At 37.1% G+C, this 26,091-nt stretch overlaps 3 protein-coding genes across 3 annotated transcripts; 1 reads left to right on the top strand and 2 right to left on the bottom strand.

The window, feature by feature from the left end:
* Window positions 1-271: 271 nt before the first annotated feature.
* LOC113300647 lies at window positions 272-1,063 on the bottom strand. The gene has a single exon (XM_026549849.1). The coding sequence runs from the start codon at window positions 1,061-1,063 to the stop codon at window positions 272-274; it is 792 nt and encodes a 263-aa protein (XP_026405634.1).
* Window positions 1,064-16,000: 14,937 nt separating this feature from the next.
* Window positions 16,001-19,675, top strand: LOC113300635 (putative disease resistance protein RGA4). Its single transcript, XM_026549840.1, has one exon. The coding sequence runs from the start codon at window positions 16,001-16,003 to the stop codon at window positions 19,673-19,675; it is 3,675 nt and encodes a 1,224-aa protein (XP_026405625.1).
* A 2,216-nt stretch (window positions 19,676-21,891) lies between these two features.
* LOC113300500 (putative disease resistance protein RGA3) lies at window positions 21,892-25,573 on the bottom strand. Its single transcript, XM_026549700.1, has 2 exons — window positions 25,561-25,573; window positions 21,892-25,394 (listed from the first exon to the last, which is right to left on the bottom strand). The coding sequence occupies exon 2, from the start codon at window positions 25,312-25,314 to the stop codon at window positions 22,360-22,362; it is 2,955 nt and encodes a 984-aa protein (XP_026405485.1). The 5' UTR covers window positions 25,315-25,394; window positions 25,561-25,573; the 3' UTR covers window positions 21,892-22,359.
* Between the last annotated feature and the right edge of the window lie 518 nt (window positions 25,574-26,091).

Genomic DNA, 26,091 nt, shown 5'->3' with positions numbered 1-26,091 from the left:
ATTCTGCCTTATAGAAGGTAGTAGTTCATATCATTGCTTCCGCCCCATGCCATTATGGCACAGACAATCCACTAGTAATCTTATAACTCACATTGCTCACGTCATATAGACCAATTTGTATTCTTAGAATTATTTTTTTTTTTTTTTTGATCGAGAAAGGGGAGGAATTTATTGCAAAGAGAAAAACAAGAAAAGAAGTGAACAAAGCAGGGGATACCGTCCATCATTGCTGACGAAAGTAAAAAAAGAAGCGAACTCTTAAGTTACTATGTTAGTGAAACATGCTCTCCCAAGAGAAAACACACCAATCAAGCCTGAAGTTAAAGTTTCTATTGAAGACGGAACTCCAAGCTAGAATTGATGCTTTCACCTCCACGCTGACATGGAAGTGAGAAAGAGATTTGTCTTCGAAAATTCTCCGATTGCGTTCATTCCATAGAGCCCATATCACGACAGCTGGTACTAGGTCCCATATTTCTTTCGCTGGACCTAAAATACCTTTAGATGACCAAGTTTGAGCTAGTTGAAGAACTGTTAGAGGGGGAATCCACCACCGCGTACGTGGGAGGATTAAGGACCATACTTTGCGAGAGAAATGACAGTTCAGAAGAAGGTGTTCAGTTGATTCACATTCAACAGGGCAAAGAGGACATCTGCTTGCAAGCTTAAAGTTCCGATGCTGAAGGGAGTCTTGGGTGGCGATCTTATTGTGAGTTGCTGTCCAATAGAAGAAACATATTTTTGGCGGCACGTGTGGATTCCAAATGGCCTTATATGGAAAATTAGTAACTGAAACATCTTGAGCATTCTCAACCAAGGATTTATAGGTTGACTTTACAGTGAAAGAGCCTGTTGATGATGGAGTCCACACTCTTGAGTCACGTTGACTGGAAAGAGGCGGTGGAGAATGACCTATGGATACAAGCATGGCAGCTAATTGGTTGACTTCAGATTCCTTCAAAATTCTCTTGAAGTGGAAACACCAACTGGTACCATCCAATGAAATGTGCTCATGAATAGAGCCTTGTTTGAGACCAGCAATTTTGAAAAGTGATGGATACATGTCCCTTAGACATGCATCAGAGTTCCAATTGTCTAGCCAGAATGAGATGGTTAAACCGTTGCCAATTGAGATACTGGAGAGATAGGTTATCTGCTGGAATTGATTTGTGACATGCTTCCATATCGAGCATCCGTAGGATGAGGAGGGAATTTGAGGTGTTCATATGGACTGCGGCCCTCCGTATTTGTCTCGAATGATTCTCTGCCACAGAGAAATAGTTTCTTCTCCAAATCTCCAACCCCATTTAGCTATGAGAGCCTGATTCATCATTCGGAGGTTCATTATGCCTAACCCACCTATTTTGAGGGGTTTGCAGAGCTCCTCCCACTTGATCAAATGTAGACTTTTAGTTTCACCACTGTCCCATATGAAGTTCCTCATGATCTTCTCTAATGTCTTTATAACTGAAACGGGAGCTCGGTACACCGAGAAACAATACACGACGACCTTTATTAGTACTACTTTCACTAATGTGAATCTACCAGCTCTTGTGAGAAAGGCTTTTTTCCATGTTGCGAGCTTAGATTCGCATTTTTCCACAATTGGGTCCCAAAGAGATTTGTCTTTTTATTGTGCTCCAAGTGGCATACCACGGTATAAGAAAGGAAGTGATTCAGTTACACATCCAATCCTATTTTCCCAAAGAGATAATTCTGGAATCTGACCCACTTGGATTAATTTTGTCTTTGAATGATTTACTCGAAGTCCTGATACAACTTCAATGCATTTTAAGATGCTCATGAGGTTGTTTAGCTCATCCCATGATGGATTTATAAAGAATATTGAATCATCTGCATAGTGTAGGTGAGATATAGGGGCACTACCTTGCTTTACAGAGAAGCCATTAAGTAACCCTATGTCAACTGCCTTGTCAATTATTTTGGAGAGACCTTCCATGGCAAGAACAAAAAGCAGCGGAGACAATGGGTCTCCTTGTCGAAGACCACGCGAAGACGAGAAATTACCGAAAGGAGATCCATTTAATAAGAGCGAAAAAGTTGGCGAGCCATAGCAGTATCTCAACCAGCTTAGCCATTTCTCTTTGAACCCCATTTTGCGTAAGATGTCTTCAAGAAAAGACCAACTAACTCTATCGAATGCTTTCTCAAGATCCACTTTGCAAATCATTCCCGGGATTTTATCTTTGAGTCTAGAGTCTACAATTTCGTTGGCAATCAAGATGCCATCGACGATATGTCTTCCTGAAATAAATCCAGTTTGACTTGGATCCACTAATTGAGTCATCAACGGTTGAAGACGAGAAGATAAAACCTTGGCGATGATTTTGTATGTACTCGTGAGGAGACTAATGGGCCTATAGTCTTTCACAATATCCACATGTTGTTTCTTTGGGATTAAAGTGATAAATGTTGAGTTATGCCTGGTGTCCAAATGACTTGTTCTCGAGAACTCGTGTACCATTTCCATGAAGTCATGCTTGATGAAGTGCCAACATTTCTGGAAGAAAGCAATAGGGAATCCGTCTGGTCCCGGGGCCTTCTTGTGTTCCAGACTTTTCAGGGAAGATATAACTTCGTCTTCGGTAATAGGAGAGTCCAATCTAGTTGCATCCTCTTCATTGATACAAGGTAAAGGCATATCACCAATGCGAGGTCTTTCGGGGAATTCCTCAGAAAATAAAGTGGAGTAAAATCCATTAATGTGATCCACAATCGCGTCTTTGTCAGTAACAAGCTCACCATTAATGAATAATTGCTTCATTCTATTAGATCTTCTTCTATCTGATGCAGTTTTGTGGAAGAAAGATGTATTGCGGTCTCCATATTTTAACCATTCATTTCGAGATTTTTGCTTCATAGAAATTTCTTTTTGTACTGAGATATCTTGGAAGTCCACTTTGGCTTGGGCTCTTTCAATGAACTGTTCCTCTGGCAGACTGCCCAAGTCATCCTCAATACCATCTAGAAATTCAATCGTATCTAGACAAATTTGTATCTTAGGATCTAGCTAGCCAAACACAGTTTTGTTCCATACTTTGATTTGGTGTTTAAGAGCTTGTAGCTTGTTCCAAAAAATAGTACTAGGGGATCCAGAGAAGTTAAATGAGAGCCACCACTCTTTAAGATTAGTTAAAAAAGACGGATGCTGAAACCACATTAATTCTAGCCTGAATGGAGATGGACCCCAAGATGGCTCTGCAAGATCCAACAAAATTGGAATATGATCTGATGTTGTCCTTGTCTTAGCCAGTTGAGAGATGAATGGGAATTTTCCTTCGTAATCAGATGAAAACAGAAACATGTCGATTCTAGTAAGAGTAGGGGATGCCCGACCATTTGACCATGTGTACTTAGATCCTTTGAGCGGGAGATCGACTAGTGCATGGGTTGAAATGAATTGAGAGAATTTCCTCATACTTCGAGTGGTCCTGCTGTTGGTGTTTTTATCTTCGATTCTTCGAATGACATTGAAATCGCCTCCAGTTACCCATGGGATTTTCCAAAGGCCTCTGATGTAATGCAGTTCTCTCCAAAAGAATTTTCTTTCATTAACTCTATTTGGTCCATAAACTCCTGTGAGAAACCAATGAAAGTTAGACGACAAAAATCTACATTCAACGGATAGTGAATATTGACCTTCCAATGAGGATATGACTTCAATAATACTGGGATTCCACATAATTATGATGCCGCCGGAGGCTCCGATAGAAGGCTGAAAGGTCCAACCCATTGATCATGAGCCACAAATATCAGCAATATCAGAATTAGTGCAGGTGCGCATTTTCGACTCTTGAAGAATTACTATTGATGGTTTAAGCAATTGTAACACCTGTTTGACTGCGGCTCTTTTTTTGGGTGAGCACAGACCCTGTATGTTCCAAGACATAATTGTGTTACTCATTTGTAACTCTGCGGACCCTTTTTCCTAGCAGACCTTGAAGAATGATCCACTGGGATAGATGGCTGATGAGCATTAAAGTTCAGTCTTTGAGCTTCTCTCAATAACCTTTTGGGAATTACAGGTTGGAGATTTTCCAAAGAAGAAAGAGGAGAGGAGGAGGGGGATACAAGAGGGGATTGGGGGGATGATGTAGCACTGGTAGAAAGGGATAAGGGAGAAGAATTAGGGGGTTCAGAGGGGGGTAAGCATGGGACACAAACAGTGGGATTCGTTGAGGCCAAATCACAAACAGTTGATTGTGAAGTTTCTGGTAAAATTTTGATGGAATCATCAAAAAGACTAGGGACATCAGATAGTACGTCATCGAGATGCGTTAAAGGTAAATTAGGATTGTAGGAAGCAATTGGAGTTTCTGAAATGATTTCTGAGATTGGGTCAATTGGGTCGAACATAGCTAAGGCAAAATTCTTAGAATTATTATTAAGGGCGCACATCACAGATCCAAATCCTTTTGTTCGTTATCATTGAATTCTTAACTTGAATGTTCTGGTATCTATTGAACACTGATCTAACTAGGATTTTTGTGGGTACAAAATACGGCAGAAGCATTATTAGCGCGAAGGCATACATTTTTTAGTAGGAGAATATGACGCGTCCAACACATCCCTGATGACGAAAGAGATGACGTTACCAAATCACACCAAAAGCATGGAGATCAACGCGGCAGTTAAAATGCCAAGGAGGAAATTATTGAGCAGAGCGAAGTTGACGCCCTCCCAACTGACCAAAATTTCTTCCATGGAAATGAATTTTCCCTTATGTTTTCATTTAGCAATCTCTGGAAGGACTGTGTAGAAAAATCTCCGTGATTTGTGCATCTCCAAACAAGTTTGTCTTCAGCTAAGTGACTGATATCAACCTGGAGGATTTGGCCACTGATGAATTCATCAACGCATTGGTTCACAAGCTCCATATCCCATTGTCCCTTTGAGATGTTTATCAGGTGTTTGACTCTAGTAATATTATTACTTCCATTTGCTATCCTGTTTGGGATTGATCCATGAAGAGATGGGATCCACGGGTCCGGAAAGATATTGATCTTCCTGCCATTTCCAACTAACCACAAACACCCTTTTCTAAGATTTTCTCTATTATCCAACATTGCAGACCAAGTTGTTGAGCAGTTTTTTATTTTCTTGATTTCCCAGAACGAGTTATCTCTTAAATACTTTGCTCGAAGAAGTCTAGTCCATAGAGAGTCTTGTTTGTGAAGAAATCTCCAAGCTAACTTAAGCCACCAGAGCCTGATTTAGTTCAAATAAGGATCTTATACCTAGCCCATCCGATCCTTATACCTAGCGCACCCTTCTCCTTTGGTATTTGGTAGATTAAACCACTCCCACGTTAAGAAGTGCATCTTTATCTTGTCTCTACTGTGTCCCCACCAAAAGTCTTTGATTATCTGAGTGAGTTTATTTAGGACAGTGATCGGGATTCAAGTGGTCGCCATTTGTAAGAAATGCCGTTAGGTCCTAGAAATAATATATTAGAGAGAGTCTAGTCCAGTTGACCCAGTCAAATGTCTGTTTGGTCCTATTTGGTAATATAAATTATAGTTTGGTCCTAAAAATTATTGTACGGTCCTAGGCTGATGTCATGGATGATGTAAATGTCACCTTGTAATCGCAGAAATACCCTTTTGGATAAATATATATTGAGTTTATTAGCAAAAAAAAAATCATTTTCAGATTTCTTTTCTCTCTCCTCTCTAGATTCAGATCTATTTTCTCTTTCTTGTTTTTCTTTCTTTTTTGATAAAGATGATGGTGTTGAAGTTGAAGAAGATGCCGAAGATGTTGCTAATGATGTTGTTGAATACGATTCAAAGGTGAAAGTAGATCTAATTTTTTTTTTATGGATGTGTTTTAATTTGATTTGATTTCTTCTTGTTGCTGTAATAATGGCAAAGATGAACTCTGTTTGATGAAGACGATGACGAAAACATGTTGTTGCTGCTCGTGTTGAAAATGAAGATGAACTCTGGTTTTTAGGGGTTTTCTTTGCTGCTCGTGTTGAAGATGAAGATGCTCTGCTACTCTTGAAGATGATGTTCTACTACTGTTGAAGAAGATATGTTCTGCTGCTGTTTGAAGATGAAGATTTACGTGTTTTGTTTGTTGCTTCTATTAAAGATGATGAATACGATGTTGTTGCTGGTGTTTTTGAAGACGACGATGTTGCTGCTTCTGTTGAAGACTTCGAAGAAGATGAAGATTATGTTGCTGATTTTTTTATATAGACTTTATTCCAGAAATGAAGTCTGTTTTTGTATGGACTTCATTTCTGGAATGAAGTCTGTTTTCTTTTAGGTTTTTATATGGACTTCATTTCTAGAATGAAGTCTGTTTTTTCAGGTTTTATATGGACTTCATTTCTGGAATGAAGTCTGTTTTTTCAGGTTTTATATGGACTTCATTTCTGTAATAAAGTCTGTTTTTTTAGGTTTTTTTATGGACTTTTATTTTTCTGGAATGAAGTCTGTTTTTTTAGTTTTTTATATGGACTTCATTTTCTGGATTGAACTATTACAAGAAAATAAGCAAAAATTAACACAGAAGGGTACTTTTGTTAGTTTAATATTTTTAAATAATTATGGACCAAACAGTAAAGGCGTTTGACCAAAGGACTAAACAAATATGGGCCCACCTATAAAAGGACCAAACGGTATTTTTCCTTATAATAAACTGGTATGAGAGCTAATACTGATTGAATTAAAACATCTTCCTGCGTGAGATAAATTGTACCTTCTCCAACCTGCTAGAGCTGCATCAAACTTTTCTGTTAAGAAATTATAGTGTGATATTTTGTTGCCTTGTTGAAGAGTCTTTACTCCCAGGTATTTTTCTTCTTTGTACATCTTCTTAAATCCCAATTCTTGAATAATCTCCTCGGCATATGAGTCAGGTACATTTTTGCTGAAATGGATGGAAGATTTCGAGTAGTTAACAAGCTGACCTGACAGATTGTAATATTTTTGAAGAACTGAAGAGATTGCGTGAATTGTTTTAGTATCGGTATTACCAAACATCATAACATCATCTGCGAGCTTTATTAGAGATATGCTAGGTGCCCATCTGTTTATTTTGTACCCACTATAATTGCCAGTGTCTTCCAAAAAGAGAATGAGCACAAATGATAAACAGGTATGGAGATAAAGGGAAACCTTGCCTTATCCCCCTTTTACCAACGAAGAATCCCTCAGGATGACCATTGAGAAGTATAGAGAAAGATGTGGTCTTAACACAACTCATTATCAAATCAAAGGCTCTGTCAGTTATGCAGAAGTTCAATAGAGCTTGAATCAAAAAATCCCAATCTACCATATCATAAGCTTTACTCATATCTAGTTTCAAAGCAAAAGAGCCTTTGAGAGGTAGTAGAGTAGTGTATAGAGTGAAAAAGCTCTTTTGCAACAACTATGTTGTCTATGATTTGTTTGCCGGGTACAAAGGCAGATTGGGTCTTCTCAGCTAACCTATCAATTAAAGGACTCAGTCTATTGCTAAGGATTTTAGTCACCACTTTGTAGAGAACATTGCAAAGAGCAATGAGTCTGTAATCAACAACAGATTTAGCGTTCTTCTTCTCCGGGGTTAAAGAAAGGTAAGTATGATTCAGACCTTGGGGGATTGAAGAATATCTGAAACATTCTTGTATCACGCGTACCACTTCTTCTCCAACTATTTCCCAACACCTCTTGTAAAACAACGCTGGGTACCCATCCGGCCCCGGGGATTTTAGAGATCCCATCTTCTTTATAACCTTAAAAAATTCCTTTGCACTGGGAATTGAGCTTAGAACCGTGCATTCATCTTGGTTTAATTTTTTAATATTATCAGTGAACAAAGAAGATGAGTCCACGTTCGTATCCTTTGTAAACATACCTTGAAAGTGGTTAACAAGATTATCTTTAATTTGATCATGGTCAGAAATCCATTTACCTTCATTGTTTTTTAAGGCAAAGATTTTGTTGCTACTTATCCTATGGATAATAGAAACGTGGAGTACCTGTGTGTTCTTGTCGACTGAAGGAATCCATTTGGATTTATTACGTTGCTGCCAAAACATTTTATCTCTTCTTTCTAAGCTGATTATGTTGTCGCAAATGCTTTTCTCCTCGGCCCAAGTGTCTCTCAAGTGTGCTGTAGCCTGAAGATCAACCAGCTTTTGTTTCTCCTGTTCAATCTCCCTTGTAGCGAACCCAAATGTTTTTCGGCTCCATTTCCAAAGACCAGCTCCAAGAGATTGCAGTCTTTCCAATATGCCACCCGAAGACCCATTCAATTTATTTAACAAAACCTTTTTGAACTGTGGACGCTCATTCCAATAGCATTTGAACTTGTAATTGGGTTTTCTCTTCGGAGGCTTTTTCATAGTGTTAAGAAGAATTGGAGAATGATGGCTTTCAATTCGAGGAAGATGTAAAACAACAACATCAGGAAAAAGTAATCTCCATTCGGAATTGCATAATGCTCGATCTAATCTCTCAAAGATATGAGTATTTTGAGAAGCATTATTGGACCAAGTAAAGGTCGGTCCTGCGCAACCAAGATCTACAATATCCCTTTCTCTCACCATGTTCCTAAACTTTGCGCAACCGATGTCCGTGTTGGTTGAACCACCCTGTTTTTCTGTTGTATTATGCATTTGTCTCCAAAAACTGTTCCTTTGATGTTGAGCTGGTGGTCCATAAATACAAAGTAATTCCCATCTCGGGACTGATAATCTTGCTTCTATGATGCAATGTATGCAATTTATTGACTTGGACGTAACTATCAAATCCACATTATCTTGCCAAAGTAATGCAAGTCCTCCACTCCTACCATTTGCTGCGACAAATTCAAAGTGTCTGAAATTCAGAGAGCTACACACCTGTATACTATTTTCTTCATTCAACCTGGTTTCGGATAAAAATAGTATACTTGGATTGCAGCTGCAAAGGAACGAGTTTAAAGTTAGAACTGTCGTCTCGTTCCCAAGACCACGACAGTTCCAAGATTGTATAACATTTTCCTTGCGACTTTTTAGGGCAAGTCGCCACAGCCTCATCAGGTATGCAACAATGTTGTTTAAGAGGTGTATCATATTTCATTGGATCAGGTTGTCTTTTACATCCAGAGTGAAGAAAATTTCCAAAGTTACTTCTTTCTGTGTGTTTCTAGCTTGTATTTTCCATTGTCTCATCTGTCGAAAATTGAAGTATTTTTAAGCTATGATACCATGTTAGAAATTTAAGTTTTTAACTTTGAATAATATGTGCGGAGGTATACGAGTATAATGGCGTTGCTCGTATAGAGCTCCTGGAACTCTAGTAGTGAAGGTGGAAGCAAGGACTTTGTAACTTGAACTTTCTAATTGAATTGATTGATTCTTGCTTGCTTACAAATGAATATATGAAATGCCTATTTATAGGCTTGGTAAAACCGACCCTCTTAAGTCTAGGAGCTTTTGTAGCTATCTAGTCTAGTACCCACTCTGGAACATTCTACGCATTAACATTTCTTTGACATTAGAGTCACCGACCTTACATTCTCTAGAATAGTCTAGGATATATTTAGACTAGGACATATTTTCACTGACTAGCCAAGTCCTGACCGACTTTGGCAACTCTAGTACATTCTAGAGTATTTGTCTCTGACAATTTTCTACACTTGTTTGGAACATTCTAGACCATGACAAATTACATGATCCAACACCCCCTCTTCATTTGTAATGGTTTAGCGTCCAATTTTTTCTTCACCCAATTTCTTGATAGTTCTTGGATTCTCTTGATCGTAGTATATTCATTTCGGACTTGTCATCACATTGATACCAGCTCGCCGTCGTAGTGTCTCCATATCTTGTTTTAGATCTTTTTTGTTGACATGGCATTTTCGTAGCCTATTCGTTGTAGATTCAGAGGCTCTGTCTTTTGCCAATTATCTCCTTCTCCTTCACGTTTAGACCAAACTTGTCAGTCTTAAATTCAGAGACTTTGTCTTCTATTGATATTCCTCGCCTTTCACGAAACTTGACCATCGTAGGTTCAGAGGTTCCGCCCACTCAACTATATGAGTAGAATATTTGTATAAGATGGTTCTATTTTGCCATCTTTGTAATTTGGGGAGACATTCTTTGATGCTCTCTTCCCTCAAAATTTTCTTCCGATGCACTCTTTTGTGCATCTCTTTGCAAGGATGGAAACTTCTCTTCTAACTTTTTTTTTTAACGGAAGGAGGTGAAGCTTATATTTTTCTTACTTTGCTTACTTGTATTTTATATTGTAGGGAGACTTATCATTTCTAGGAAATACCTCAGCTCTAACTTAATTTCACGAGCTACTACATTTTTTATTTTTTTTTCATATTTTTCTAAACTTAGAATTGGGTGATAATTGGTTTCTATTGGGGGTTGTAAAACAAGTAGGGAACTTGGATAATTGAGACGTACCTTGCGTCTTCGCATCTACTTTGAACTTCGTTTGTGCGGAATTATCACCTTCAGCTTGTAGCGGAAACTTGAACAACCATCTAAATCGAACTCGCTCTAATACCATGTTAAAAATTAAAATATTTTAAAGCTCTGATACCATGTTAGAAATTTAAGTTTTTAAATTTGAATAATATGTACGGAGGTAGACGAGCATAATGGCGTTGCTCGTATAGAGCTCCTGAACTCTAATAGTGAAGGTGGAAGCAAGGAAACTTGAACTTTCTAATTGAATTAATTGATTCTTGTTCCCTTACAAATGAATATATGAAATGCCTATTTATAGGCGTGGTACAACCGACCCTCTTAACTCTAGAAGCTTTTGTAGCTATCTGGTCTAGCACCCACTCTAGAACATTCTACTCACTAACATTTCTTTGACATTAGAGTCACCGACCTTACATTCTCTAGAATAGTCTAGGATATATTTAGACTAGGACATGTTTTCACTGACTAGCCAAGTCCTAACCTACTTTGGCAACTCTAGTACATTCTAGAGTTTTTGTCTTTGACAATTTTCTACACTTGTCTGGAACATTCTGACAAATTACATGTTCCAACATCATCTGCTTCAGAGTAACTTCTGTTTCAAAGTTGTGGATGGATTGAGTGGATGGTTGTGGGAGAGTTACAGGTAATATAGTTGTATCTAGGTTTTTGGGTTGGTTGGTTGTTCCAGGAATGTCCGATGTGGTAGGAATACCAGAGGGGAGAGGTGGGTGGAGGGGGTTGATCGGGTTGATGATTTTGTTTTGGGTGATAGGGATTTTGGGTGGATAAAAATGGTTGGTTTTTTGGTTTGGGTTGTGGGTGATTGGTTTTGGGTAGGTTTTGATGTAGATAAGTTGTTCTCTCCTTTTTTAACCAAGGAGGAATTTAGAGTGCTAGCTGGCAAATTTGGAGTATTATTTTCTCTTGGAAGTAGATCGAGTGAATTTTTGGTATTAACCTGATTTTCCTTGAGTGCAGGAATAAAAACTAGGAAGTTTTCTGGTTGACTGGATTTTTCTGAAGAGTGATTTAGGGAGATATATTTGGTAACTGGTTGACTCTTCTGGTGATTAGGGTTCATCTTTCCCCGTCAACTTCATGGCTGCTATGGATTTGATCTTGCTGCATTTTTGAAGATTGAATATTCTAGATGACCTTAGGTTTGAAATGAGCATTGATTTCCTCTGTAAAACGAGCTACCTTCATATCTTGTATTTTCTCCAACAAGATTTCTGGTGAAAAGAACCCCAGTTTCTCACATTCTCTTGACAGATCAGGACATTGCTTCATAATGTGGCCAAATCTCCCACAATAGAAACAAATTCTAGGTAGTCTTTCATACCTCAATTTCGCTGTGCATTTCTTCTTAGATGGTAACATGAAATTAAGTTCTTGCCTAAGGGGCTGTGTAACGTCAATCTTGACCCTGACTCTGGCAAAGCTTCCCCACTTGTCTTTTTCAGAAGAATTTATAGGATATGGAACTCCTATCTTGCTTGCAATGAATTCCACCATCTTTATTGTTTAAATACTCGCAGACAATCCATGTATTTGAACAGTGAAGTCTGCGTACTTGAATTCATAATCATCAGGAAGTTTATCTGGATCACAGACTTCGTGAAGGAGAAGATGATCATTCAGGGCCCATGGTGATCTAGTTATTACTGTATTGTAATCACAGCCTAGTTCAAAGTGAACCAGATAGATAGCCTTCCCAAAACTTGTGATTCAATATTGCCAGAAGGTCTCCAAGATCTTTGGAGCATGTTGTAGATAACGTTAATGCCGTATTTTGTCCTCGTAATAGTGGTAATCACTAGAGAATATTTGTGCTCCCTGGTTGTTTCTACCAGATATTCTAGGACGTCAAAAGTTTCTTCTTCAGTATGTAATAAAGCCATCCTGTCGGCTAATTCTTCATAATCCTGATCTGATGTCTGTTCTGATAAAGTAGCCATTGCAATACCCAGAAGCTAACACGGAAACCTTTAAAAACCTTTAGAGAAGTACAAAAGTGCCAAGAAAAAGAGGAAACCATGAGACTGATTAACCTGCAAAACAACGAAAAGAAACAGAAACACAACTCGAAGGAAAAGATTAGGGTAAATGAGAGAAAGATAATCGTCCTGTGACGAAATAAAAGGTCATCCTAAAGATGAAAGAGAAAGTCGTCTTGTGACGAAACCCTAAAAACTATTTATATAATTAATCAGCAAAAGAAGACCCCTTTTGTTATTGTTATTTATCCAATATTGGTTATTAGATACGATGTGGCCTTAGCTGTGAACACAATGGGAGCTAAGCATGTCTTAAATTTCGCCAAAAAGTCTGAGAATCTAGAGATGATTCTCCATGTATCCACAGGTATGCTTCTGACATACGTAGAAACCACATGCATTATTTTGCATTTTTCTTACATATCCAACTAAACTATATGGCTATTCGATCAGCTTTTTGGATGCTGATTCAGCAGAAAACACATAGTAAGTAGGCGCAAATTGATGAAACTGTTTCCAATCTTGCTTTGTTAATTTGTAATGGTCGGGCCATCATCCCCATTGAAAACCAGGGATCTCTTGAAATCCTGCCAACCTCCGGCAAGGTATCCAATGGATATTCTCCCTATTGTTCTGTTTTTTTACTATTGCTCATATTTTTTTTCCATTTTTTATTCCTTAGCGTGTATTTCTCCTGTACTTCTTTGTTTCCCTGCTAAGTTGAGTTATCTTTTCCCTTTTACTTCTATTCACGCTGTTAGCTATGACTGGTATTTTATCGCCTTGTGTTCGTTAATTCTCTTCGCTCCGAATCCTGAGTTCCATTCCTGAGATTTATTTTCGCCTTCTATAATATTGAATGGGTGACTTCTCCCTGAGCGACAATAAGATTTCACCTTCTCCATTAATAAGTCTATTCCGCAAACTTTTGTCCCTGCAATTATCCAACCAATGATTTGACGGTTAAATCGGAAAAGCTTTAAGCTAACTAAGAATGAAAATCATCATTGAAAATTCTTTAAATCGTTTTGGAATTGTCGTACTCCATATTTTCGAAATTCATTAAATGGGTTTATCAAGAAGGACAGGCTGGTTATAAATCTGCTTTTGATGTTGATTTTGACAAATGTTTTTGTAAGAAAAATATAATTTATGTTTGGAAGGAAAGCAGTTTTTTAAAGAGTTCCTCTCAAAGTTTGGATTTGAAACTCCCAGATCTAAATATATAACCAGAGATTAAGAGAAATAAGGAAGAGATTTGTCCTGATTTGTCGATGAAGACTCTGATTGGTTTCACTTTCCTACGCTTCTTTCATCTTTATTTTTTGTATGTCTATCTGAAAATGGAAGTAACTATTGAATCTTCGGTTTTACCCTTGGAACTTAAATACTCAGTGAGATCCAATTTCAACAGTAACTAATCTTCACCTAAACACTTTGAAACCAACAGGATAAGAAGTAGGATAAATCCTTTATTTGTTTCCCCCTTCTTTCTAACACCTCTTAACAATTTCTATAGATCTACGTATTGAACATGAAATGCTAAAAGTGTAAGATGGACACAAGAGTTTTTTTCATTGTTCGATGAATGTGATCCATATCCATATTACTTCACTATGACCGTTGAACTTACATGAGTATTATATTTGAAATTTTTATTAATGGGTTTTTGGGTAGAGCTCTAGATTTAAGATGGTGATGGAGGATGAAAGAGAATGAGAAACTAATAATACATAACATGCCTTCTCTCTTTCCTAAATTGTCTAAATTGTGCATTATTTTCTTTGTCCTAATTTCGTTGCTAAGTTACATATTTTTCATATTTTATCTTAATTTACCCCTATGTTGGAATGAGGTCATGGTATTGAGAATTGTGTAATTATATTTTCCATGCACATCTTACATACTTCTCTCTCTATATTTCCTTATTCCCTTCCTCTCCAACTAATATATATTTTTATCTTGAATTCTTAAATACTAGACCAAAAAACTAGATATGTATCTTAAACACTAGTTTGGCGGATACTTTGGCAAAAAATTTCTCTCTCTATTTTCTTTAATCTCTGTACAAAAACCAGTTTAAGCAAATAAACTTGGATGAAGGGAATATATATTTACATAATGGATGACAACTAATATACAGTGGAGTACAAATATCCTATTTTCGGATCTAAAAGGGATATTACCTCGCTCTACTAATGTTGCCCCGCTATCTTTAAATGAGAAAAATGTATAAATGACCTGCACCAAGAAAATCTATAAATAACATGCACTCTTGATATTGCTGTGCTTTTTTATGGGTTTTGTAATATTTTGCTCCGACAGTTGATCATGCATTAAAAGAATGGTTCTCTAGTACAATACAGCGCAAACCCATGCACTATTTCAACGGTAAGTTCATGCCTGTGCTCTTTACACTTCGTTATGTGGGACATGATTTTTATATTACAATGTCTGCTGTCTAAAATATATTACCGAGACAAGTTCACATGTTAAAAGAGAAAAAGGTCGAAAACTACATTTTTGTATCCTTGGAGCAACTGCAATGATGTGATCAAACCCAAAGATCAATGAGTAAAAAAACGATTAAATTTTGGTTTAGTCCGCTGTGTGATGCAGTGGTAGAAGACTAAATTTGATGGAACGGAGGTATAAAATCCGCGATGAAACGAGATCGAATTCAAAAAAGAATAAAAAAAAATTATGGGACGGAGGCAAACAATCCCGCCCCACTCAAAAGCAATCTTTTTTTTATGGGAGGAGGTATAAAGTCCGACCCACTCAAAACTTATTAAAAAAAAATGGGGCGCAAATAATATTTGCGCCTAATGTCAGGCGTAGTCTTAAATTATGCCCGATCAAAACCAAACTATCGACCAAATATAATCTGGTATTTGATCGATAGTTCTCTCCGTAGCATCCGTGTTTTCCACCAAATTTTTGGTTATAGTCGATGATTGTGGTTGCTCTTCGATTGTTGTGTTCAGTTAAACTATCTTCGGTTATCGCCGATAACTTTGTCTTCCTTAATATTGATTTGTGATTCACTAACTAACGAGAATAATTGATTCACACAGGAATATCACCGACTGAAACAATCCCAAACCCCACACCGCTGTTTTCTTTAGGTGGGCCCTTACATTTTCGGGACATAATGCACGGTGTGTATCATCTCTCGTTAAATAATTCCCACCAAGTAAAGATAGTGGAATAAGTACCAAGTGACTCTCCCTAGTGGACATAAAAAAACGATTATTTAGTCTCGAAGGTTGGATAATTTCAAATCTGGTCGGTGAAAAGTGGAGGAAAGTGCAGAGTGTATTTTATCAAACTGTTACCCGTATAGATTCCATGATCATTATCCTTGAAACTTTAAAACAAACATATCTCATCTTTTTCTCTAGTTACTAATTTGAATTCCTTAATTATCTTTTCTTTCGTTAAAAATTATCTCATCTTGTTCACTGCTTTTCAACTTCTTCTTTTGTATTTTCTATATCGTTTCTCTGTATATTTATCTCATTGGCCATCTTTTCTATCAATTCCATATTTTTTGTTAATGGCTTCCGAAGGGATTCTTGTTAACGGTATGACTGAAATCTTGAAGAAATTGCTCCCGGTTATTTCTCAACAGATAGATCAGGCATGGGGTGTTAAAGATGACTTGAAAAAACTTGGGAATACCTTAGATTTAATACAAGCTTTAATTTCTGATGCTGAGGAGAAACAAATTAATGATGCTACGGTCAAACTTTGGTTGAGAAGGCTCAAAGACGTTGTTTACGATGCAGAAGATCTTATGGATGAAATCTGTTATGAGTTCATGAGTCGTTGTGAAAGGGGAAGTCAGATCAAGCACAGAGTACGTGACTTTATCAGTAAATCCTCCAATCCAATTGTGTTTCGTTTTAAGATGGCTGGTAAAATCCGAGCAATGAATAAAAGCTTGGATGAAATTTACAATGATCAAGTCAGATATACATTAAATTCTACTTGTGGTACTTCTCAAGAATCTCAAGCCGATCAGCTCAGAGAGAAACGTAACCAGCTAACAACATCAGTTTCAGATGCTTCTGCACTTATAGGCAGGGAGGATGCGACATCAGACATAGTAAAGCTGCTAACGAACAAATCGCTTCCTTCAGTGTCTCCATCGTCATCATTCACATCTCCACAGAATTCTTCGCTTCAAGAACAACTTTCAGTCGTATCTATTGTGGGTATGGGTGGTCTGGGTAAGACTTCATTAGCGCAGCTTGTATACCAACACCAGTCAATAGAAACACATTTCGAAAAACTAATGTGGGTCTGCGTATCAGACAAGTTTGATGTCTATAAGATCTTAAAGGAAATTATAGAGTCCATTACTGGTGATTCATGTGGAGATCCATCAAATGTCGATTTGCTGGCGAGACAAGTTAAGCGACAACTGATTGGGAAGAAATATATGCTAGTACTGGACGATCTATGGAATGAGGATGCTGGAGATTGGGAAAAACTAAAGGGATTCCTTGTCCACGGCGTTGTTGGCAGCAAACTGTTAGTTACCACACGCAGTCAAAAAGTTGCATCTGTAGTCGGGGGTGCAGTCCATCATTTACAAAAATTAACAGATGATGATTGCTGGTCTATTATGCAGAAAAAAATTTCATTTCCAGGTGATGAAGCACACTATCAAAATATGTCAAATATAGGGAGGGACATAGCGAGGAAATGCGATGGCTTACCACTTGCGGCGAACTTTCTTGGAAGTTTATTATACTTAAACAGAGAAGAAAGCTACTGGATTTCAATCAATAACGATAAGAATTTGTGGGTTCAGTCAGGAAATAAAAGAGTCGTATCAATCTTAAAGTTGAGCTATGACAACTTACCTTCGCCTTTAAAACAATGTTTTTCATTCTGTTGTTTATTTCCTAAAGACTGGGAAATTAAAAGAGACATATTGATTCGGATGTGGATGGCAGAGGGATTCCTTCAGCCGGATGAGGTAAATAATAAATCATTAGAAGACGTAGGAAATGATTATTTTGAGTTTTTGTTGTGGAACTCATTCTTTCAAGATGTAATGAAGGATGCAACAGGTGACATATGTACATGTAAGATGCATGACCTTGTTCATGATTTGTCAATGAGTGTTGTAGATGGTAAGGAATTTGGGATCGACGGGAAAGAAGATGTATCTCAAGTTCGTCGTTTACAACTGATATGTGACAGCGTATCCTCGACAATAACTGCCAAAAAGCTTTCTAAGGCGAAGAATTTGCGAACAATTGTGGTTCTTTACCCAGAGAATTATTCAGAAATCTATGATCTTTCTTCTTCTAAGCATTTACGCATATTACACCCTCTCGGTGTCTGGAATAGAAAAGTTTCTTTTTCGATTTCAAAGTTTAAACATTTGAGGTTCCTGAACCTCTCATGTTGTGAATTTGATTTAACACGTGATGTGTCATGTAATCATTCTCACAATTTGCAGACATTGGTATTGGAGTCTTGCAGGAATGTTTCTGGGTTTCTTCATCAAATCGGGCCTTTGAAAAAATTGAGGTATCTCGATGTCTCGCATTCTGATATTAAAGTTCTACCTGATGATTCTATCATTTACTTCACTAATTTGCATACATTAAAGCTTCATTGGTGCGGTCACTTTGAAGCCTTACCTGATAACATTGGGATGTTAAAACATCTAAGTTACCTTAGCCTTTCGGGTTCATCAATTGCTAAAATACCTGATTCTATCACTCGTCTTAGCAACTTAATAAAGGTCAGTTTTGGTATGTGTAGAAACTTAGATGCCTTGCCTACAGAACTAGGAGCTTTGACACGATTAAGATGCCTTGATTTGAGTGATACGCAGATCAAAGTATTGCCTGAATCTTGCATTAACAACCTCCATAATTTGGAGATAGTGAATTTTGGAAGTAACTGTGAGCTTCCCAGAGATATTAAAAATTGGCCGAAGTTAAGAAAGTTTGAGCACTCTAGATATGGTGATCGAATGCCTAGAGGTATGGAAAACCTAACTAGCCTCGAAACACTGGATTCATACATTGTAGGAAAAGAATTTGTACTGAGACGTGGTCATAGTGGGATAGGAGAATTAGCAGCCATTAACTCTCTTCAAGTGTTACACATAACAAGTCTAGAGAATGTGATAGGAGGAATAAAAGAAGCAGAGAAAGCAAAGTTAAAGGATAATACAAATCTCAGAGAGTTACATCTACATTATAGCGCCAATCGAGTTGATGAAGATGATGATATGGTTTTAGAGGGTCTTCAGCCTCACTCCAATTTGAGAGAGTTGGAAATAAGGGAATTCTTGGGTTTAAATCTTCCGAAGTGGATTGGTTCATCGTCTAATTGTCTGCTTCCGAATTTGGTTACATTATATTTATATAATTGCAGCTGCTGTGAGAAGCTCCCAGCTCTAGGTATGCTTCCATGTCTAAAGGATCTCTGGATCTCGAAAATGAAATCAGTCAAGTGGTTGGATACAGAATTTTATCACCAGCAACAAAGAAAAGAAGAAGATAGTAATACCCAGAACTCTTCAACTACAACATCAGCATTATTCCCTTCGTTAGTAAACTTGGATTTCTTTGGCATGGAAAATCTGGAAGAATGGGTTTCCCCTCCTCCATCATTTGATTTTTATGTTCATTCCTTCCCTCTCCTAGAGAAGCTACAAATGAGGGGTTGTCCAAAACTGAGAAGCACACCGAACTCATTTCCTTCTCTCAAGGAATTGAATTTAGGCAGAACTACCGGCAAGGCAGTAAACTCAATCTTATCCGCCAGCAGAGGAGAAGGATGTTTAACTTCTCTCACATCCATTAATATATCAGAAACTCCAGGGTTTATATATTTCCCACTGGCCGAACTACTCCAAAACAATACCCCGAATCTTCATTCTCTAAGGATCACGGATTGCTCTGATTTTCGAGGTTTTCTTGATGATGGTGATGCAAGCAACAACAACAATTCTCTGAAGACGTTGCAATTATGTGAGTGCCCTGTTTTAACGTGTCTGCCGGATTTACGATTATGGACTTCTCTTCGGGAACTATCCATATGGAAGTGTGACAAATTGAAGGAGGCTATACCTTCTGATTACAAGACAGCATTTTCTTTTCTTCGTTCACTGAAAGTCGATTTTCTTCAAAGAGAAGACCATCAACTTGAAGATCCCGCGGGTAACCTGTTCAGGTTAATCAATTTGATGGACAAGTAGATGTGGATATTTTGCTGCAACTCGTTCATCTCCTCCGGTTACTACTAGTCTGACAGGTCTCTGTCTTACCGTCAAAGTTGAGGCTTTTATTGAATGCTTGAATTAATTATTTTCATTTAGTCTAAACTACAATGTTTGCTGTCAGAATTTTATCATAATCAAACTCTGATAGAACCATAGCTTCTTCTCCTAGTGGGGTACTGTTATTACTACTAATAATGTAGTTGCAGAAAATCCTACAACTACACCCTATTGAAAATACACAAATAATTCCTTTTATATCAAGAACAACAATCATTGTTTTATTAATTTTCTTAATAGATTTTACAGGAATTAGTAAAGTATCAAGAAAATATAATTACTTTAGACTTTCTCTCTCATACCGGTTTTTTCACAACTCTCTAAAAAGATCTCTGTCTCTCGAGACTACTCAACTCTTTATATAGGATATTACATAGTGGATGACAGCTAAGTCAACCTTTATTTTCGGATCTGGCATGAGACATTATCGCAGACTTACAATGGTTAATTTCGCAAAGCTCTTCAATTTCGCAAGATCTTCACGATTTCCTTGTGATACAGCTGACATCATCTGTTACATAATTCTTCAAATAGCTCTGCGAAGTCCTCGCAAATACTTTCTGGTTATAATTTCACTGACACCTAGTTGTTGCGAGATTATGCTCCTACGAATCATTTGAAAAGATTTAAAATAAAAACCAAAATATTATAGGTTTCCAAACAATCCCTTATGGTTTATTGAAATATTTGCCGCGTCACACAGGGCACACAAGTTCTTCACTGATATCCATGTATTTTTTTTCATGCCGAAACACCATAGCCCCAGCCTCTTACTTGAAGTTAAGAATATCAGGTAATGTGGAACAGGAATAGATAGTACTGTTTCAAATCCCTGTGATTAGTAATCAACATTTTGACTTATTAATGTTTGTTCTTTATTTTGTTTTTTGCTAGGTTAGAACTGTACTTTTATGGGGTTAATTAAGATTAAATATTTGTACTTTCTTATTATAGTTCCCATCTTAATTTGCTTATATTTTTTGTTTGTATGCTTCCATTTTTCTTTACATATTATTATTAACCAATTAAATCTTTTACAAATTATAAATCCTTGATCGATGTTAAATTTATATGGTTTAGGAATCAAGGATTTAATTTACTAGTAATTGAATTAAATTGTTTAGAGCATCTCCAATGGTGTCTGGGTATATATCCTATACAAAAACCTAAAATTTAGGATTTTAGTAAACACTATGTATAAGTAGAATCATGTTTCGATAAGCATCTCTACTGGTAGTTGTATCTAAATACAGTAAAAACTCTATATATTAATAGTTTTGGGACTTCACAAAATTATTAATATATGGAGTTTATTAATATAGGGAAGTATACAAAGAATTTTTTTTTTTTTTTTCTAATTTAAAGTATGTAAATGATAATGGATATGGATGTCTTCCTTAATCATCCAAATGACAACAAGTCGTATATATTTTAATCAAAGAACGATGAAATTGAACAATAAAAGGAGGGAGATAATCCTAATGATGATAATTCAAAGATACCAAATGTTTCTTTCCAAGAAGCTTTAATAATCCATAAATCAAAAGATGCGGTAATAATTCAAAACGCTGCATCAATTTCTTAAACAACCACAGATAAGTATTTTGTTTCATCTTAAATTTTGATATTGATGTAACATGATATATAATTAAGTTTTCAATAGTGAAGATTATATTAATATTTGGAGGTAACTTTCTTATGATGGGGCAAGAATAAGCTATTAATATTAAAATTTGGAGGTTGTTACTATTGATAACTGGCCCAAGTTGAGATTCTGATTTTTTTATTAATATATAAAGTTTATTAATATATGGAGTATCAATATATAAAATTTTTACTGTATATTTTAATGCAAGTGTCATTTAGTTATAGGTTATTTAATTTAAAATGTGGGCCAAATTAATTTTAAACATAAAAAAGTTATGAGGTGGGTATGGATGTAAGTATCTAAATTTACATATTCTCATCCATTCCAAACTCAAACTATCAATACATCCTAATTTTTAACTATCCAACTATCCTGGAGAGCCGGACTCTATTGGAGATGCTTATCGAAACATGTTTGGTTTCAGATTATTATGAGAACTAGATTGGTGTATATACGACTAGTATATATTTCTTGTGATAGCTTGCCGATTACAAGTTTCTTGCATTGCTCTGTCTAAATGAAAAACAAAAAACAATTTAGTCCAATCCCTCTCTCTTTCTCCCGTACATCCGAAGACATCCATCCCTAAAATGATACTGTTTTAGGGATCCATCCCTCTCTCTTTCCACAAGATTACAAGCAAAATGATACTGTTTTATCTAAATGAAGAAGAGCGCCATTCGGATTTAGTAAATGAATAGATAAATTCCAGCAAAACAGATGTACTTCTTCTATTCCATCAAATTAACTAAGTCATCCAACGTAACCAGATCTCTTCCTTGTTGCTCGTCATTTTGAATAAAATCAACTCTCAGTAATTGAAGAAAGGTAAGGGATTTAAGGTCATACGGTAAAGACTCCTGCAATTTGTCGCACTTCAATATCTCTAATGACTTGAGAAAAGTCCATGAGCGTAAATTTGGAAGAGACATTAAAACAGCGCAATCATGTAACTTCAATGAGCGTAGGCCGAGAGAAGAGTATCGAGTGTTGATATCATCATGATCTTCCTGAAAACCTTGAAACTTCTTGCATCCAGTGATATGTAGATATGTAGATATTCGAGTCTCGGGGCACAATTTTGGAGCAGTACCAGCGGTGGTGGTAAATATATCAAATCTTCGACATCAACAATAATAATGGATGTGAGAGATTCGAGACATCGTCCTCCTTCAACACCGGGGTGTAAGAATAAGCTAGTTACCTTGTCGGTGGTACTACTTAATTGCAATTCCTTGAGAGAAGAAAATAAAGTTAACGGTATGCTTCTCAATCTTTCACACCCTTGGATTTTCAACACCTCAAGAGAAGCGAAGCACTGACAGGTTGCACAATGAAGAAAAGGGTCACGATGAGTTATCAATTCTTCTAAATTATCCATACCTTCGATTTTCAACTCAATTAACGACTGGAATAATGGTTGAGTGTAGATACTGCTACTTAACTTTACTTTTCCTATTTTGCTGCTGCTTTCGTCTTCTAGCAATGTTTGAATATCGCAAACACCCAAGTACTTGGTAGACTTCATTCCATGTGCTATTCGAAGAACCCTAAGATTTGGGAGCATACCCAGTGCTGGAAGCTTTTCATCAATGTCAACATATAATAACTCTAATTCCACCAAATTCTGAAGCAAACAATTAGAAGACCGTGTGCCCGTGATCCACGTCGGAAGCCCATAACCCTGGAACCCTTGGATGACCAATTTTCTCAAATTAGGGTGAGGTTGAAGACCTTCAAACACCAAATACCCATCTTTCTTTTCCGAGCTCCATTTCAGATATAATTCTCGCATATGTTGCTTGTCTTTCAATTTAGCTCTCTCCGCACCTTCTTTTCCACCCATCAGATTCTCTATGTTATGTATATGTAACACCTGAAGATAGTTAAGGGCTGATAACTCTTCTATCCCACTGCGATGGCCGGTACTCTCGCTGCATAGCTGAGCTGGTTCCTTCCTCACCATGTATGACTCCAACGTTTCAAGGTAAATTAGGTTTTCCATACCTCTAGGCGTTGGTTCATCACCTGCCACTCTTTCATGTGTAAAATGTTTCAACTTAGGCCAATTCTTAATATCCCTGGGAAATTTGCAGTTACCTCCAAGTTTCACAATCTCCAAATTGCCGCCGGTTCTAGTGCATGATTCAGGCAATTCTTTGATCTCTGTTCCTCGCACATCAAGGCGCCTCAATTGTGTCAATGCTCCAAATTCTCTTGGTAAGGCATCCAAATCCCGAGGAAACTCCAAAATTCTTAAATTGCTGAGGCGAGTGATGGATTCAGGTAATCTTTTGATTGCTGTATATGAAAGATCAAGGAAACTTAGATGTATCAACAACCCGATATTTTCAGGTAAGGCTTCAAACTTATCGCAATGAGAAAGATTCAAATGCTGCAGATTAGTGAGGCCAACCGTGGAATCAGGTAGAGCTTTAATATCTGAGTAAGAGAGATCGAGATGCCTCAAACTTTTCAAAGACTTAATTTTACGTAGTACCAACCAAGCATTTACACATCCACGAAGTACCAATGTCAGCAGATTGTAAGAACGATTCAATGCTTTAATATCATTCACTGAATCAATTTTACAACCTGAGAGGTCTAGGTACCTCAGATGTTTAAGCTTAGGAATCGAAGTGCATATCTTTTTATCCCAACCACCGAGCGGATATAAGACGCGCAAGCGCTTGTTCGAAAAGAAACTATTGATCTGTGAACAATTTTTTGGAGCAACCGCAGCAACTGTTCGCAATCTCTTTGCCTTTGACAACGCTCCAGGAATTGTCCCTGACGATCCTTCACTACATACATGTTGTAAACGACGAACTTTTGAAGTATCTTCAGTTCCTTCTCTTGATTGCAGAATTCCGTATTCCTCTCGATCTACAACAGTCATTGCAAGATCATGAACAATATCATGCATCTTACACGTCATAACTACGCCAAGTTCATCCGTCTCTACATCTTGAAATAACGAGTTCGACAACAAAAGATCAAAATAATAGTTCCCTATATCTTCAATCGAGCTACAATTCAACACATCGGTCAGCGGAAGAAATCCTTCTGCCATCCATAGTCGAGTCAACGTTTCTCTTTCAATTATCCAATCCTTTGGGAAAATAGAACAGTAGGAGAAACATTGTTTCAGAGGCGAAGGTAACTTATCATAGCTTAATTTTATGTTTGATAGAAGTCGTTTGCTTTCTGCTGTGTTCCATAGATTGATATGGTCTTTGATTTTCAACCAGTGGCTTTCATCTGTATTCGAGGCCATTAGGCTTCCGAGAAAGTCTGCTGCAAGTGGAAGGCCATCACATCTTTTAACTATATCTTTTCCGATAGTTGTCATTCTTTCTAGAGCCAGTATGCGTTCGTCTCGCGTTGATATGACTTTCTCCATAATAGACCAGCAAACATCGTTTTTCAATCTTTGTAAACGATAAGTGCTACCCCCAACAACAAACCCAACTTTTGAACTGCGTGTGGTGATTAATATTTTGATGCTTTTGGCACCAGTACAGACAAGGGAATCCATTAATTGTCCCCAATATCTGGAATCCTCATTCCATAAATCATCCAGTACTAACAAAAAGTTCTTACCGTTTAATCTAATGGAAATCTGACTCCCTAATGCTTCTAAATCTGATGAACCACCATGTTTAGTTCCATTATCAATGGACTCTATCATTTTTATTAAGATATTAGAGATACGAAAATCATCGGACACACAAACCCATGCTTTTGAATCAAAGTTCCCCAGATTTGAATCTTTGAATAACAATTGAGCTAAAGTAGTCTTACCCAGTCCGCCCATACCCACGATAGATACGACCCAAGGATTGGCCTGCTGAGAAGAATTGACAGATGAAGATGAGATTGATGTCGAGGACCTGCTGTTCAACATCATTGATATTATATCTGATTTTGCATCCTCCCTCCCTAGAAGTACAGAATTCGCTTTAGCTGAGGTTTGAAGGTTTCCTTTCTCTGTAGATTGGCCAAAATTAATACCAGGAGCACTAATTGGCCTGTTATACCTTTTATTTTCTTTGTGGATTTCATCTAACGTTTTATTAATAGCTCGGATTTGACGAGCTATCCTAAACCGAAATAGAAGTCGATTCGAGGATGAATAAGAAACAAAGTCTCGCACCTTGTGTTTGAGTTGGTTTCCCATTTCATTACGACGCATGTATTCGTAAGAATATTGATCAATAACATCATCGGCATCATAAAGAACGTCTTTAAGCTTTCTCAACCAAAGTCTGGCGGCTTCATCATTTAATTGATTTATCTCAGCATCAGAAACTAAAGCTTGTATTGCCTCCAAGGTTAGCTTAAGCTTTCTTAAATGATCCTTAACACCCCATGCTACAGGACTAATATGCTCCTCAATAACTGGCAGTAATTTTTTTATGATTTCAGTCACCCCAACAATAAGAACCATCTCCCCCAGCAGCACCATGATGAGATTAATATTCAGCAGGGAACAGCTGATAATAAAAGATAATTTGAAGAACTTTTTTTGAAGAATTTTTTTCAGGAAATAAAGAGAGATGAGGAAAAGGGAAGGATATGTAACAGTCAATAAAGAAAAATGAAGTAATATTTATGATGAATGTCACAAGTGTGCTATAACAAGGAAAAAATAGAAAGAACAAGAAGCTTGAGTATGTAATTAAGG

The sequence above is a fragment of the Papaver somniferum genome, chromosome 7, assembly GCF_003573695.1.
Source record: "Papaver somniferum cultivar HN1 chromosome 7, ASM357369v1, whole genome shotgun sequence".
Taxonomy (NCBI): domain Eukaryota; kingdom Viridiplantae; phylum Streptophyta; class Magnoliopsida; order Ranunculales; family Papaveraceae; genus Papaver; species Papaver somniferum.
Note: the sequence above shows the minus strand (reverse complement) of the source record. Positions and strands in the feature narration are given on the sequence as shown.